Raw genomic sequence first — 16,143 nt, forward strand, 5'->3', positions numbered from 1 at the left:
TAGCCCATTCCATTACACAGGCTGAGTCCATGGAGTTTCCTAGAGGCCGTGTACATTTTTTGGAATTTTGATCTTGTTTATAACATGAATAATACCAGCTCGAGCAAGCTGCAGGGTGTTCTGTTCCTGCTATTTTCTCCCCCTATAATATGTACCTTCTTTTGTTGCGTTTCTTCTATTTGTATTATGTTGTGTTGCTAAAAAACAAAAATCAAAACCAAAAAAAACCCACCCTACAGTCTTTTCTATAATCAAAAGATGTATATGGCTTGTCAGTAGAATGAAGAGAGATGGTGATATCCAAAATTATATTAAATGTTCGATTTAAACAAATGGGAGTCATAACAAAATATCTTTTCTTCATCATACTAAGCTGTAGGGGTCTTTAATAGCAGGATAAAATGGATTAAAATATGGTTAAAAGTGTGCAGGCTGAGATGTAGGGCTGTTCGTTGGGGTTCATGGGACTTGCTTTCACACAACGTCGGTCTGAAGGCGTCTGAGGAAAGGGCTGTTTTCTCCATTATTTGTTAGAACAATCTGACTTCTTAAATTTATATCAACCGCTTGTCGCCTCTGGTGTCAAAACCACCCTTGAGTATTGAACCTGTAGACGTACTCTTTATGCTCTGGAAGGGAAGGAGTCCTTGTCTAACCTGCTTACTGCTGGAGGTGCTTTTGGGATAATTCTTCTCCCGCTGCTAGTAACTGGCTGCAGACTCTGTATCCAGATCCATCTCTTCAGGCTGGCTGAACTGTGGAAACCAAAAGCTGTTGCCACCTGCTAGAAGGCAAGGTGAAGCTTCGATCTTGCTTCACACACTAAAGAGTAAGGTTTTTTTGAAGAAACAAATATAAAAAAATTACGCACTTGAAAATAAGTTCTCAGTAAATGCCAGAGACCATGGGGTGTGAGCTGATGTTTTCTTATTCTCGTGATCTGTACAGACTGAAATTCACTGTATGTTAAACAATAAAGTGCTTCTCTTTAGCGCTCTCTACAGCTCCCTAAGAGGAGGGTGTAGCCAGGTGGGGGTCGGTCTCTTCTCCCAAGGAACAGGTGATAGGACAAGAGGAAGCGGAGTCAGGTTGCGCCAGGGGAGGTTTAGGATGGATATTAGGAAAAACTTCTTCACCAGAAGGGTTACCAACCATTGGCACAGGCTGCCCAGGGAAGTGGTGGAATCACCGTCCCTGGTAGACGTGGTGCCGAGGGACACGGTTTAGTGGTGGACTTGGCAGTGTTGCGTTAATGGTTGGACTTGATGATCTTAAAGGTCTTTTCCAACCTAAATGATTCTATGATTCTCTAAAGCCTCAAAAGGGGTCGCAGAGCTTTATCTGCCCAAGGTCACACGTAATCACCTGGTGTTACGTTAAATGGTCTTCAGTAAAAAATACTTAGATTTGAAAACCGATACCTAATAAGGAGAAAATTGTTTGCCTTTTAATCTGCAGATTAAGTTTTACGTTTTAGACAGTTTATGATAATTTAGTCGTGCCGTTTAACTCTTGCGTGGTCATCCTAAATCGTTCCCTATTACAATGCTCTAATGGACTCCATAATGTAATTACCCTGTCAGGATGTGATGGCCGTGTAAAGTACATCCCTGTGCTGACTTGTGGAAACAAGTTCTGTGTTTTTCCCATGTATGTTAGGATTAGAAGCTCAGGTGTCAGCATGAAGAGCATGTGAGTTATTATATGGAAAGATTTAAGTGAAAAACAAAGTTTAATTGCCTTCAAAACAGTATTGGGATGCTCTGTTTAGAATACGTTTACGGCACTATATCTAAATTCAGAATATGCTATTGGTATTTTTATAGTTGCATACTTTTGATCTAGAGAAGATGAAAAAATAGGACACTTTTATGCATATTTAATAACAAAACAACCTTCCTTCCTCAGAAAAAAAAAAAAATCAGCCAGGTGAACTATGATCTAATTTTCCCCTGTAATGAAAACAAACTCGTAGCTCCTGAAGCATTATTCTTGGCTCCCAGCAGTTCGAAGGCATGCAAACATTACCATTTCGACTCCGTCCTGCCATTTAACTGGAAGGATTATGTCACAACAGAGTTTGTTTGTTTTCCAGCTTTTTGTCTGTTTGTCCATCAAGACGTTTTTGTCGAAGAAGTATCGGTGATTGTTGACTTTGGAGGTAATGGAAGAAAAAATAGTTATGAAAAAAAAAAAAAAGAAAAGCAGACATTACCGTTGAAGTAACTGTGCTCTGTCATAGGAGAATGAATACTCCTTTCAACAAATCTATAATTTGCAGAAGTTGCAAAAAGAAAATAGCCGTAAGGTGACTGTTAACATACTTCAGTTCATCCTGCCAAGAAAGTTAACTTCATAAAATCATTAAACCAGTGATTACATTTTAAAATATTATTCCCCAGCCATTTCTTCTTAGACTTTAAAATATAGTTACTGTATATACTGCCTTCTTTGTAATGTGAAAAATTGTAAAATACACTTATTTTTCATAAACTCCTAATTATTAACAGAGCTATTTGCGCTCCTATAGTTAAAGTCATTTCAACACTTCCGTTATTTAAACTTCACTTTTTAGGGGTTCATAATTTGACTGTAATAAAAAATACATTCAGACTCCGAGGTTTCAAATATTGTTTGCTGGTATTGGGAAATTCAGCCCGTTTTTCGTTAAAAAGCTAAGTAATTTGGATTGTTTGCTGTTCTTCAAGATAATCCCCAACAAGATGTTTTGTAACGTGGACTAAATCATTTCAACCGTGAAAAAAAATCAGGAAAAGACAGTGAGGATGTTGACACTGCTGCTGCCCCAAATTCTGTGACCGGCACTGAGTATCAGAGGTTTGGAGAAAGGAGATGGTGGGAAATTCTTGATGTATCTCCACTGTTGCCATATAGGAACCTCATATATGATAAGTTATTGCGGTATTTATATCACGCCTATCATTTGGGGTCACGGGCAGTAGACCCGCTGCTCACAGAGTAAAAACTCCCCCTGCTTCCACCGCAGCAAAAGGTGAAAGACCTCCTGACTTCAAGGTTGCTTAGCTCAAAATTGCTTTTCTGGAATGATAAATGCTCGGGCGCTCGGAGATGGATCGTTTCTTTGGTATGGCTTCCTGAAATCCCCCTTCATCATGTAACGCAGCCGCGGTAATGACTCAACAAGGCCTTCAGCTCCGGAAATTAAGGAGTCGGGGCTTATTGCATATTAATGGCAACTCTGGGACAGTCAAATAAGACAGTTTGTTGTAATACTAATTATAGCAAGGCACTCATGTTGTGGTTTGAATGAGTCAATTATGTGTGTGTTAAAACTATAAATACATCTTCCCCCCAACCTCGGCTGTGTGGTACGTAATTTTTTTTTAATTGCTTGGATACATATTTACCTGAGCATATCCTGGTTTCCCAGGTAAATATGTGTACCAATGCAGAACTCATTATGGTCTGTTTGGATAAATAATCCATATTTTATAACTGTACAGGAAGTAATTATTTTCGTATTTTGCTTTCTTTAAGCCAAAGAAATTAAATGCCGCGTGTTCATTCCTTAAAATAAAATAGATGCAAAAGTCGAGGCAATACGAGAATAAAGTTTTCATTGTTTTGGTAGAAACTGAGAATATTATTCCAGATTTTGATCTCGTGTTTAGCCCAGAATAACTCCATTAAACTAAACGGTGTTATTCAGGCTGTACTTAGATGCAAATGGGACGGGAATTTGGCCTCCTCTCCTTACTCTCCCTTACTTCATTGGGAGGTTCCTGCTCACGCACTATCTTCGCTTTAAATGACATTGTCACGTGTTTATCATTGGGAAAAAGAAGGTATTTCAGCTACACGCAGAAATTAGCATATCTGAATTTTATGGTAAGAAAACTTACGTCTTGTAGAACCGTAGGATGGTTTGGGTTGGAAGGAACCTTAAAAAATTGGAATTATGGTCCTATGTGTGTTAGGGAACTCGAGCGTTCTTTCACATCAGACATTTCCGCCATTGTTTTGTGGGATATTTGGAAAAGCTGTGCTGTGTTATCACCATGCTAAGGGCAGGTTTTGTAACACTTTTAAGCTTAGTGGGGCCAAAGTCAGCCTTGGCATAAATCCATTAACTGCAATGGATTTACACCAGAGATGAATATTGGCTCGTTCTTGGTAAATTTATTTTTATTCAGCTCTTTATATTTTACGTTAGAAATATAAGTAGCTTGCATGCCCTCAAACTAATCAGAATAAGAAACAGTTTTGCTTATGCCAAAAAATAGAACTATCGTTTTTCACATTCTTACATTTTTCAAGTAAGATTATATTACTGTGACTTCTGAATTCCTGAAATCTCTCTGGTCTTTGTGACTGCAAGGGCCAAGAGAGGGTTTCGAGGGGAAAATCTGAAACTCTTCACGCAGTATGTTTTGTGTTGTGCATCCGAGGTACAGTTAACGTTTTGTATGCATGTGATTAGTGTGGAAAAAAATTAATGCAGTCCAGTATTATGATTTATGGACTGAATCTTTTGCCCACTGAACACTTGCCAAAATGAAAATCTTTCCTCCTCCCCCCCCGCCCCTCCTTTGGATATTAGAAACAGCTACTGTTTTTGTTGATCTTTTTAACTTCTGAATAGGCCTATTTCAAGTCATAGCAGCATGGGAGCTCAGATTAATAATATACGTATTCAGCCAGTGATACTGAGTGAAACCATTGCTAGTGTGAGTATGAAGGATAGGATTTCTTTAAATTATTTTCAGGTGCATTAATGCATTTCTGAAAGAAGAATATAGATATATTCGAAAATAAATTAAATTTCTGTTTATCAATCGTGTTCCAGGTGTGTGTGTGTTTTAATACCAAGATTTTTTAAGGCGTCTCTCCTTTTGATAAATTCTGTTCTGTGCTCACTGTCAGTCCATCCGTCAGATGGTTAATGAGGATAAGAGCAAAGAAATTATGGTAAAATCTTGCCTTTTGAGCAATGCTTTTGAATTTAGAGGATAAGGTGTACTCCATGCTGTGACGCATCCTTACTGTCCCACCTACTCTACAGCATCATCTTAGGCCAGAACCAAATATCCTCCAGTGAGGTGAAAGGAGCAGATCCCGTTGACTTCTCTTCTGCATTTGGGTTGGAGCTCCTTACCTTCCTTACCCCAGTAGTTTGATAAGCATCAGCTTACACAAGTTTGGTTTCTAATCTTGTACTGGTTTTAATATGATCTGTTTGTATATAAACTAGCCCAATTTCCTGCACCTACTGAAGGTGAATCCAAGGCTGACGTGCTTTGTCTCTTACGAAGAGATTTTTGCTCTTTAAAGCCTAATTTGAGGAGTCTGGAGCCTTTAGAGACACTGTCATGGTTGAGGTGAGGACAGTTCCTTACTTCACAATCCTTCAGCCGCCTCTTACTGGTTTTTGTGGCGTTCGTTGCTCAATCCCATCTTTATCTCTTTCATGTCTGAATGGCCTGGTTTTTCCAGTTACTTTATTAATAGAGTCAAAACTCAATAAGTTTTTTCCTATTACTTTATTAACAAAGTCAGTGTTTCCTAGCAATTAATTTCCTTTCTCTCAAATGCAAAGAGAGTATGCCCAGAGAAGTTCTTCATGTGGGTCTGGTTTGTACTAATGATAAGTCAAGAACGGGTAGAGTTTCTTTCAAAAAAATACTTAGGTAAGCTGTTTAAAATTAATATTTGTTATTCTTAAAAATTGTGAGAGGGATCAGCCACCCTTCCACAGTTGCAGATAAAGTGCTATGGCAAGAATTTGGCATTTTTACATTGCCTGAGAGAATAATATGTTCAATTTCTGGGCTAATGCGGTGCAAGGAAAGCAAAAAAAAAAAAAAGGGATGTAGCACTTTTTAAAAGCGGTCGTTTCAAATATAAAAAAAAAAAAAGCTTTTGAGATTTGTTAAAAGTCTTTCAGTCTTTTTGTAAAATTGTTATTCACTTCTTGGCTACCAAGAGCCGAGTGAGTGACACCTTTGAGAGTCCCAGCTTGTGTTTGAGTGTGTAGCTCGTATTTTGCTATGGACTGCCCTGCGAACTTATTTAAAACAAACTCTAGTGAATAAATGTTTTAACACAGAAACAGCCATCCTAATTTATCAATTTATTTTAGTTGCAGCAAGCAGCTGAAGTTTCTCAGCTGAGAGGAGCTCGAGTCATCTCTGCGGAAGATCTCCTGTTCTTAATGCGCAAAGATAAGGTACAGTAATGAAACAGTATTTTCTTACTTTACGTAGTAAGCTTCTTATCGTCTTTTAAGGTGTTTTCTTAACCTTTGTGAAAGGAGTCCATCATCATGAATAGCTCCATTTAAAAGTATAGCTGCTCCGCAATTGTATTGTATTGTGCACAGTACAATAACTGCATAACATTTTAATTAATCCTCATTTTTTCTATTAACTTCAATTATAAGCAGATTTTTTCACTAGCTTTAGAGTGGGTACTGTACCTTAGAGCGCAAACCAATTTCTTCATAACATTATAGATATCGATCCGTATGCTTTATATCCCTTTTATTAAAAATCAATCAGTCTAATTGCCTCCTAGTTATGCAGGCTGTAGATGTGACATTTGACAGTGCGATCATTGCATTTTTGTCAACTGGGCTGTCAGTAAATCCTGTCTTGATTTTTCCTTTATAATATTTCTGCGGTACTTTATCTCAATAAAATCTCCAAATTTGGAGACGATCTTGTTTTCTCTGGAGAATAGGCACAGCAGGTCAATAATTTTTTTAAAAAAAGAAAAAAATTCCATATGAAGATTAAATTAATTTTCTTTCTTCAAATTTCCAAATTATAAAAAAAATGTTATCAGCTATTTTTATCAGCATTATTTATTCTTCCTTTATGTCCTTTTCCTCCTTAGTTCCCCCCTTTCTCTCTTCCCTTTTCTCCTGTCCCCTTTTCTCTCCCCTCTGTTTTTCTTTCCTCATTTGATAGGTGAAACCTCATGACCAAAACCATACCAAAATTAAAAAACACTAAAAACCAACTGCACCTTCGTTATCTGATACGATCCATAAGGCTCTACTGAAAACAGTGGTCAATATGGATGTCGAAGTTCATGAAAATGTGCATTTGTAGGTTTGAATTTCCAAACTAAGCAAACATTCTGGAGTGTCTCAAAGAAGCCGGATTTCTGAATTTCTGCTTTCTGAAAGCCAGACCGATTTCTGTCTCACAGCTGGCAAGCAAAGTACCAAGGAGCTCAAATAAATAATATTTAATGTGGGATTGCTACTGACCTTGCTGTACTTTCTATGTAGGGATTTTCTGCAGAATTAAACATTACGAACATTTTAAAAATGAAATTTTTATGTATCGTATTGCACATTTGCATGTCTGTGTGTTACAAAGTTAGTCTAAATAAAAAAGAACTCTATATAATACTAATTAATATAAATGTATTTTTTTTTCTCGTAGAAGAAGCTTAGGAGGCTACTTAAATACATGTTTTTTCGAGACTACAAATCTAAAATTGTCAAAGGAATAGAAGAAGATGACCTCCTTGAAGGTAGAAAAAAGAAATTACTTAATTTGGGGGGGGCTTGATAACTTGATAGCTGAACAGCTCAAAGCAAAGTATGAAAGTCTTGCTTAATAGTTAAAGGTGCAAAAAGATTGTCTTCGGAGTAGTTTGGTTTAAAATCTCTGCTTTTCCATTTGAAATATTCAAAAGTAAGCATTCGCCTCTACCATCCCAATGATGAGGAAGGCTGCTTAGTGTCAGAACTCTGCTGAAGTACGAAACCGGTGCTGATTAAGGGGCTAATTGATTTCAGCATGTCTAATTTCAATGCGGCAGCTACCGTGTGCAACTGAATGGACATTTGTTAAATTATTGTCAAAGAGTTTTGACGTGTTCAAAAAAACCACAACATGATCTGAAGTGACTGAATACTAATATATGATCTGGGCTTGTTTTCAGTGCAGTTTAACGTTTTATACTTTGAATCTGTAACTTAAAGAATGGGAAACACTTTTTTTTTCCCCATTCCAGGAGCAAGTGACAGATTTTATAACCAATAGACTAAAAGGAAAAGCTCTTCAAATTTAAAATATATTAACTTATGCCATATAATTTGCTGGAGTAAAGTTTTGTTGATTTATATTAATAAAAGAATTAGCACTTCCTTTCTAAAAAGTTAATGTAAAACTTATTATAACAAATCTAAACCTTGCCATACTTTTAAAACATCTAGCAATGTCCATACACGACTTTTTGTACTTAACTTACTTCCTTTCTCAGAGCCTTTTATTTATTTTTTTTCCCCTTACAATGAATTCCTTGTGTTTGGTTCCTGTGAGCATCCACATTGATGTTAGGTAAACATTGTACTTCTTGTTCGATCTGTGGATAAGTTTTTGTCAACTCATTTGAGATTTAATTTGCCTGTGGCGTTTTATTTTCACCACACGTGAGCGTATTGTTTCACCCGAGCAGTCTGGCAGTATGAGTTCCTACCTGACAGCTTTGGGTTTTTTAATACTGAAGTCTGTATCACTGTTTAAAACAAATAAATTTGCATAAGCCATTTGGATGCTCAGGAAATGCTTCCAAAACGCAGTTCGTCTGGGAGTTAAAGATCACATTTTCTGGCACGATTTAGTAATTAAAGCCATTAATTTTGTTTCATGAAGCTAAGGTCTTTATCACAGAGTCGCAGAATGGTAGGGGTTGGAAGGCACCTCTGGAGATCATCCCATCCAACCCCCTGCCAGAGCAGGGTCACCCAGAGCAGGTGGCACAGGAACGCGTCCAGGCGGCTTTGGAATGTCTCCAGAGACGGAGACTCCCCCACCTCTCTGGGTAGCCTGTGCCAGGGCTCTGCCACCCTCAAAGGAAAGAAGTTCCTCCTCATGTTGAGATGGAACTTCCTCTGTTCAAGTTTGTGCCCGTTACCTCTTGGTTTATAACTGCTATTCCTTTTTAGAACAACAGAGAGCACCTTGCCAGGGTTCTCTAGGCTTTACTGCAGAGCGATGATCCCCCCTGTAGTTTCTCCTACAGCTCTGTCCACGTCTTTCAGTGAGAAATAATGATACCTGAGCAGTAGACTAGGTTTCTCTAGATTACGAAAAAACACCAGGTTCTAGTAGAAAACACTAAAGGTGATTTTTTACTACAGTGCTACTGCAGCACAGCAGTGACATCACCTTGGTCAGGTAGCATGACTGGTAGGAGGAGGACAGTAAGAACAGGCCTTTTCTGCATAGTGTGTCTGATTCCAAAACACGTCCCTCCTAGGGACATCAGTTGTTGTTTGGAGAAGCCAAATAACTTCAGTTTATTTTTCTTTGCTTCCTTCTGTGAAGACAAATTCAACAGTAATAACACTAACAAACGCCAGAAGCTTGCTCAAGACTTTCTCAACTCCATTGATCAGACTGGAGAGCTCTTAGCCATGTTTGAAGATGACGAGATTGATGATGTCAAGCAAGAGCGGATGGAGGTAATTCTTTTCTTTATTGATACGCAGCTCCAGCAGAGAAAACTGTGAAATATTTCGCACATCATGCTGGTCTTATGCCTTTTTCATGCTGCATATTATATCGTCATTACATTTATTTTCCGTTTGCCCAGATGGTCTAACGGAATCCTATTTCCATATATTTCCTATCCCTCAAATGTTTCCCGATACCTAAGCACGCATGCTGAGAAGAAAGATTACAAAAGGGTAGTTATGGATCTTTCTCTCTGCCATGTATTTGTATTTCCTTCCTGTAGAAATCAGATTCTATTTATAAACATTTCGCATGCATTTTTCGCAATCTTTTTTTTTTTCTCATTATTCCTTGCATTACAGAATTGTTTCAATAGCATTTGAGGACTCTTTTCATATAACACAGCTTACAGATAAAATTAAAATATTCTGTGCAAACATGCTTCAGTATATGCTCTTCTCTCTGCTTTCAAGTCCTATTTTCCAATCTATGTACTTATGAAAAATTATGTCCACGTTACAGAATGCAGTAGCATATCACTCTCAAAAAGCAAGCCTGAGATCAAGAGGCAGTAGAGCTGTGTTGGCATGGAAGTCTGTGGAACGATGGTTTTGATGCTAGTTGGTTTTGATACCAGTTTTACTCATTTTCACTGGGATTTAGCTGTACTGGCACAAGATACCATATCATAGCAAGTCATAGGTCTTATATAAGATCAAGCACCTTATAGATCTCATAGAATCACAGAATAGTTTGGCTTGGAAGGGACCTTAAAGATCATCTAGTTCCAAGCCCCCTGCCCTGGACAGGGACACCTCCCACCAGACCAGGTTGCTCCAAGCCCCGTCCCGCCTGGTCTTGAACACCTCCGGGGATGGGGCAGCCACAGCTTCTCTGGGCAACCTGGGCCAGGGGCTCACCACTCTCAGAGAGAAAAATCTAATCTAAATCTACCCTCTTATTGACCCTATGTCCTCTCTATCGGTAGAGCATCCTGATATTTTTTTACTTGCATTATTTACTGTGAATCATTTATAAGATCCAAAGGCTGTATCCGTTCTCTCGCCTTGAAGGCAGGTGACATGGCCTGGCTTGGGTCCCTCTGGCTAAATTTTCTGTAGGTGGACAGGTCTACCCTGTCTTTTTGGTAGCCCTGTCCAGATCGAATATGGAGAACAGTTCATGGCCCCTCTTCATGCTCAGTTCCTCCTCATGTCTTGTGTGGGCAACTGGATGTCAAGGCCAAAATTGTGCCAGGAGCACGCTCACAATTCCACACGAATGTTTGGGCTAATTTCCATCATTTTTATTCAGTAGTTTAGTATATGTGGCTGTTGGAAACTTGCTATTTTTAGAGTGCTTTTTATACCCTTGCGGTGGTAGAAGCTGGTTACGATGGTTTGATTTTCTTTTCTATGCTGAGGTGGCTGATGTGTTCAGTAATATTGGTGTATATAATATTTGACTATTAGGGCCTCATTTCGCTTTAAGGATTTCATGGAAAATTCTAAGAAATAACCCGATTTTTATCCTGCCCTAGTTGTAAGTCTCATTTTTTCTTCTTAATGGAGCCCCTTTTCAGAACTAGGACTTCCCCAGTCCTTTTCCCCCTTCCTTCTCCCCATTACAATTACTCAAAATCTAATCAAGAATCCCTTCGCTCTACGAAGTTGGCAAGGAAGAAGTCCCAATTTTCCCCAGCTGAAAATAAGTGCCGTGGAGCCGTCGTTCCCAATCACTGTTTGTGTTTTGGAAACTGATGGTTTCTTTTCTTTTCTTTGCCTTCTTATTTATTTACGCAAAATGTTATGTTTTGCATAAAGGCAGGCAAATCCTTTGAGCTTGTACACAAAAAAATACATAACAGCACTGTTCTGAATGAAGGGGTTATGTGCTTGACTTTACATTCTTTCTGTCCTTCCAGTATTATATTTTTTCAGTCTAAAAAACTCCACAAGTTACTAGAAGTATGAAGTTCCCCGTCCTAGGCAAGGACAAATCTGACTCTATGTCTGTCAAGGAATGTGTTCCTGTAATCAAATATTTATCCTTCATCTGGCTACAAGTTTTGTTTTTTCTCACTAGACTATAATTCATGAACTCTGTGTGTGTGGGGGGGTGGTATTTGTCTGTATATATATATATATATAAAGTAATTCTTCTCTATTGCTCTACTTTATTACATTTTGTGAACTCTTGATCTTTCTCCATGATAAAAAAAAGACAAAAATCAAGCTCTACTTTAGAATAGATCCAGGTACGAAGGCAGTACTGTGTATTTTCTTATTAGTTTTTAAAACTAATGACAAAACACGGAAGATTGGTTGAGACACGCTATTCAAAATGTTTAACATATTTTTGGCTTTGTTTTGTTTGGGCCTTTGTTGTCACTTTGAGGTGGGTGTAAAGGAATCAAAGATAGTAGGAAATGTGATCCATTCCTAAAGGAAGAGTTGTTAGTGGATGGGCTGGTCTCGTGTATCACGTTTTCTTTGTGCAGTAGATTGTTTAATCCATGGTAAGTTTTGGAGGAAATCCAATAGACACTTTAGAAATTCTAACAGCGTTCTTTAAGGAATTAGTGGACTTAAATCATGAACTGGGATCTAAAGGCAGTGTTCCTTTTAGGTATCAATTACCCCCGAAATGTGTGGTTATCTTGGTTTGGACAACTGTAAGTGATTTCAGTTCCACTTTGCCTTGGGCCAAAATCATGCTAAGTTGTCCAGAGCAGATGATAAACATATATTTCTGATGTCATTATGGGCTAAACAGGATATGATTGTTTAGCGGTATGGTTTCAGTTATGATACAAAAAGCAAATATTGTTTATACTCATTTCTTTTAAAACATTTTATAAAATTAGAGCTAAGACTTCATCGCTTGCTGTTGAGGTCTATTCCGTATTTGTCCCACGGAGGAGTAAGCAAAGCTCCGAGCCACTTTCAAACATCACTAAAGGAGACCAAACAATTCTACACGTTTGACTGAAAAATGCCCACTAACGCTGTTATATTAAAAAGAGAGGACATTCTTCTGGAATTGTATGTGGAACTTATTGATGTGTCCTGGGGTTTTAATTTGAAGCAAAGGGACCATCTCTAGAACAGTAATAATAACAATGTGCAAAGGAAAGTGGAATGCTCTTAAAATACAGAACAAATCTAAGAACAAAATTCATGTTACTATGTTATAATACATGATTCTGTTACCGATACTTTGTGATCATGACTTATTATAATAAAAGCTTCAATAATAGCAATGGATAGTGGCAAACCAGCCGCCTGTATTGGCAGAATCAAAACAAAATAAAAACTGGAATAACAGCCCTGTCTCACTCCATAACAGTTAGTATTTTGCCCTCCTAAGACGGCAGTAAAAGAGCAGTGAAACGCTGCTCCTCACAGTAAGAAGCATTATAGATGGAATAAACTATTCTTGTTCGTGGATGTAATTCAACTGTGCACGTGAAGGAGAGCTCTCCGCATCACAGTTGCTGTCTTCATAACAGGTGACGGTCTCTTGAGAATAAAATCTAGCTGTGATTTACCTAACACGCCTTTTTTATTGAACAGGTTAGGCTCTGGAATAACCAGAGCTGGTGGTGCTCGGGAATTCAATTCCCCTTCTATTGCCTGTTGTGTGACAGAATCCACAATTCGCAATTCTGCTTTCTTCTGTCTCTTAGAAATCGTTTAGAGGGGAGGGTTGGGATTTCTGTGGGATATGGCTGAACCCGTGTGGGAAGAAGGTGCGTACTCGTATAAAATCTTGGCATTTTTCCTTATTTTGCGGTTTAGGTACAGATGTAGTTTTGGGTGTTCGTGTCCTTACGTTGCTACTCTGAACCTCTCAGGTGACGTGTCCACAGTGAAACCAGCTGCAGGTTTCAAAATCACAGGCTGTGATTTTGTGAACGGTGACAGCGTTCTGTTGTGGTGAATGGTAACAGTTATGTGAATGGTAACAGTTCTGCTAAATTTTCCTATCAGAACCACTATCAAATTTACCATGCCTTGTTATTAAAATCAAGTACAGCTATGTTAAAACTAAGTCAACATCATTGTGAAGCTGGCTTCTGTCTCATTCTGTCAATGCCTATTTTTTATCATTTGTTTTATAGTTCCACCTCCCCCACCAGGAAAAAGTCTTCCCATCAGGAATCTGAACTGACGTACAAAGGAATGCGCAGAGCATCGCGCTGTGAATGCTCCGTTTCACTTTTGTTCCCGTAGGATTAAGAGCAACACCATTCATCTGTCACTCTGACTGCTAATTTAGGAATATATTTCCAACATTCAGATGTTCTACGGCAATCCTTCAGTTGCAGTAGCTACTGTAATGCTTTCATAGTACATTGCAAATTTGAATAAACAGTGGAGGGAAAATAACTTCCCTAGAAGAATACACTACCTTGAAGACAGGCTAGATGCCAGCAAAACGTTAAACCGAAGTTACGTCCCTACAGAAAGGGATTGGCAGAAGCTTGTTGTTCTTTAAGGTGTATTGACCTATGAATTACATTAGGTATTGAAAAACTGCAGATACCTATTTTTATTCTAGGAAGTCCATTGTGGATGTGATTTTTCCTGTGCTGTTCATCGGGATGCTTCTGTACAGAGCTCACAATGGGCCCTCTGCAAAATGCCGTAGATTGCAATAAAGCGTAGGTGTGTTGGGAATACGCCCTTTGTTCACATGAGGTTAAATTACTCCCATTTAATTTTGTCTGTGTTCAGATACAATTAATTTGTGTCCGTCAAACACACCTAAACACACCTAGATGCACCCTGGGGTACAAGGAATCGTGTTCTGGAAGTCCACTCTTCAATCATAGAAATAAGGTAGACCTGGCATGCAGTATGAAAATAGTGACCAAGGAGATTCCTTCCTACTGGAATATGATCATCAACTCTTGAGTGGTCACACTTTGACCTGAGCCAGGCAGCGTTGTCGAAAAAATCCTAGGCCTGGTTTGGGAGGCAGCCTGGGCCGGGAGCTCTCTCCATGGCATGGTTTGGATGTGGCCGCTCTCTTTGGGAGGTTTGGAGTGCAGGAGCACTGACACAGGTTGCTCCATGTTGACTGCCCATGGAGCTAGGGCACGGACCTGGTATTTTTTGGTTGAGACAGCTAAAATCTTGTGAAATAATTCAGAAGAAAACTCTATGAGCTCTTCTGTTCAGGGAGGATCCAAAAGATGGTGTTGAAGTGCTTAAATTCATGGTACTAATTTGGAAAGGATGAACAAAGAAAATGAGCAGGAAATGATTTAGAAAGAGCTCTGAGTCCTTTTAGTACTACTGTGCTCATTTCGCTGGTGAAAATTATGCCAGTGTGAGTGCTGTGTGGGGTCATTACTCTTTAGGGAGTGTCTGCTCATGCCGGGTGTATCTATAACAAACGGGAATTTGATTTAAAGCCCATATGGAAAGCTTAGTGCTGTCGTACAGACAACACGTACTTAATAAAAACTGCATGCCAGAAGACAAACGAGGAAGTTTTATGTTACTAAGCATCAGGGCATTGTTTCTCAGAGCACATCTTTTTTTTTTGCTATATAATTTTTATGATAAACTTATTTTTCTGCAGAAAGGGTCATTTTTAACTTCCTTAGTGATTTCAGATTCTTGTTGATAGAAGATGTATTTTGGCACAGAACCTTTGCATTTAGTTGACCGGTGACTTCTGTTATCTCACAATATTGCGCCCAAATCTGATGTATTACATTTTAGAAGCACAGTTTATAAGCGCTAACGCTTCTTCGATTTTAACAGCTACGCCCTATGAAAGAATGCATCTTGGGGTAAGATTTGGCTACAGATGAAAATGTTTAAATTTGTTTTGGGTTTTTGCATGTGAGCAAAGTGTCTCGTCTCCCACTGTAATTACTGGAGACCCGGGCAGTATAAATAGTGGAGTTTAGAGAACTGAGCAGCTGATCAAATGTTTGTATCTTCTTTGCAGGGAGCGACACAGCTCTGTAGGCTCCTCTGGGTGTATTTATCTTGCAGGGAATTTCTCGGTGTTGTCAGCGACCATTCTGCTTCTCTCCTGGCCGTATGTGGAGAGTGGAGGCTGAAAGACTAGGACAGAAAGTATTAGAAGCGGAGGAGGCTTGAGTTCGGGGAAACTGGTAAAGGGGTGGAGTGTATGTGCCTACAAGTACGTACGGTTCAGGCTCATTTGAGAATAAGAGTCTAATGGGAGTGTTGCATTTTTGTGCTGTCTTTAAGAAATACTCTCACAGATCTATCATGTGTTTGTCTTGTGCTGGTCCACATACAGAATTTCTAGTATTATATCATTTACACCAGCAACTCAGGTTATAGCCTCAAATTTTAAGACACTGAGTTTTGAACAAAGGGAGTGGAAAATAAATTTCCTTGTTCTTTACTCAATATTGTCAAATGTGGGCAAAGGGATCCCAGTGATGTGACACAGAAGGACAAGCTGTAGCATTAAAAACCATATGTCTTCCCATGCGTTCTTGTATGGACAGAATAATTGCAACCTCAAGTGTAAACCAGTATCAACCTCATCTGTGTGTCCAGGCCAAATAAGGGGAAGTTGTCTTGAATTTGAAAAAGGACTTGCAATGGCCAAGTAAGGTACTCAAACAGGAGTAGGAAAGTTTCTGCCCAAGGACACTGTTTTCCCAGAACAGTGACAAAAAACCCCAGGATCT

General features: G+C 38.8%; 1 protein-coding gene across 1 annotated transcript in view; it reads left to right on the top strand.

The window, feature by feature from the left end:
- SUPT3H (SPT3 homolog, SAGA and STAGA complex component) overlaps positions 1-16,143 on the top strand; it is a 293,285-nt gene that overhangs the window by 194,454 nt on the left and 82,688 nt on the right. Inside the window, exons 4-6 of the mRNA XM_063330642.1 lie at positions 6,122-6,208; positions 7,434-7,524; positions 9,327-9,463. Of these exons, the coding sequence (XP_063186712.1) occupies positions 6,122-6,208; positions 7,434-7,524; positions 9,327-9,463 (315 nt within the window). The remainder of the gene's footprint in view (positions 1-6,121; positions 6,209-7,433; positions 7,525-9,326; positions 9,464-16,143) is intronic.

The sequence above is a fragment of the Chroicocephalus ridibundus genome, chromosome 3, assembly GCF_963924245.1.
Source record: "Chroicocephalus ridibundus chromosome 3, bChrRid1.1, whole genome shotgun sequence".
Lineage (NCBI taxonomy): Eukaryota > Metazoa > Chordata > Aves > Charadriiformes > Laridae > Chroicocephalus > Chroicocephalus ridibundus.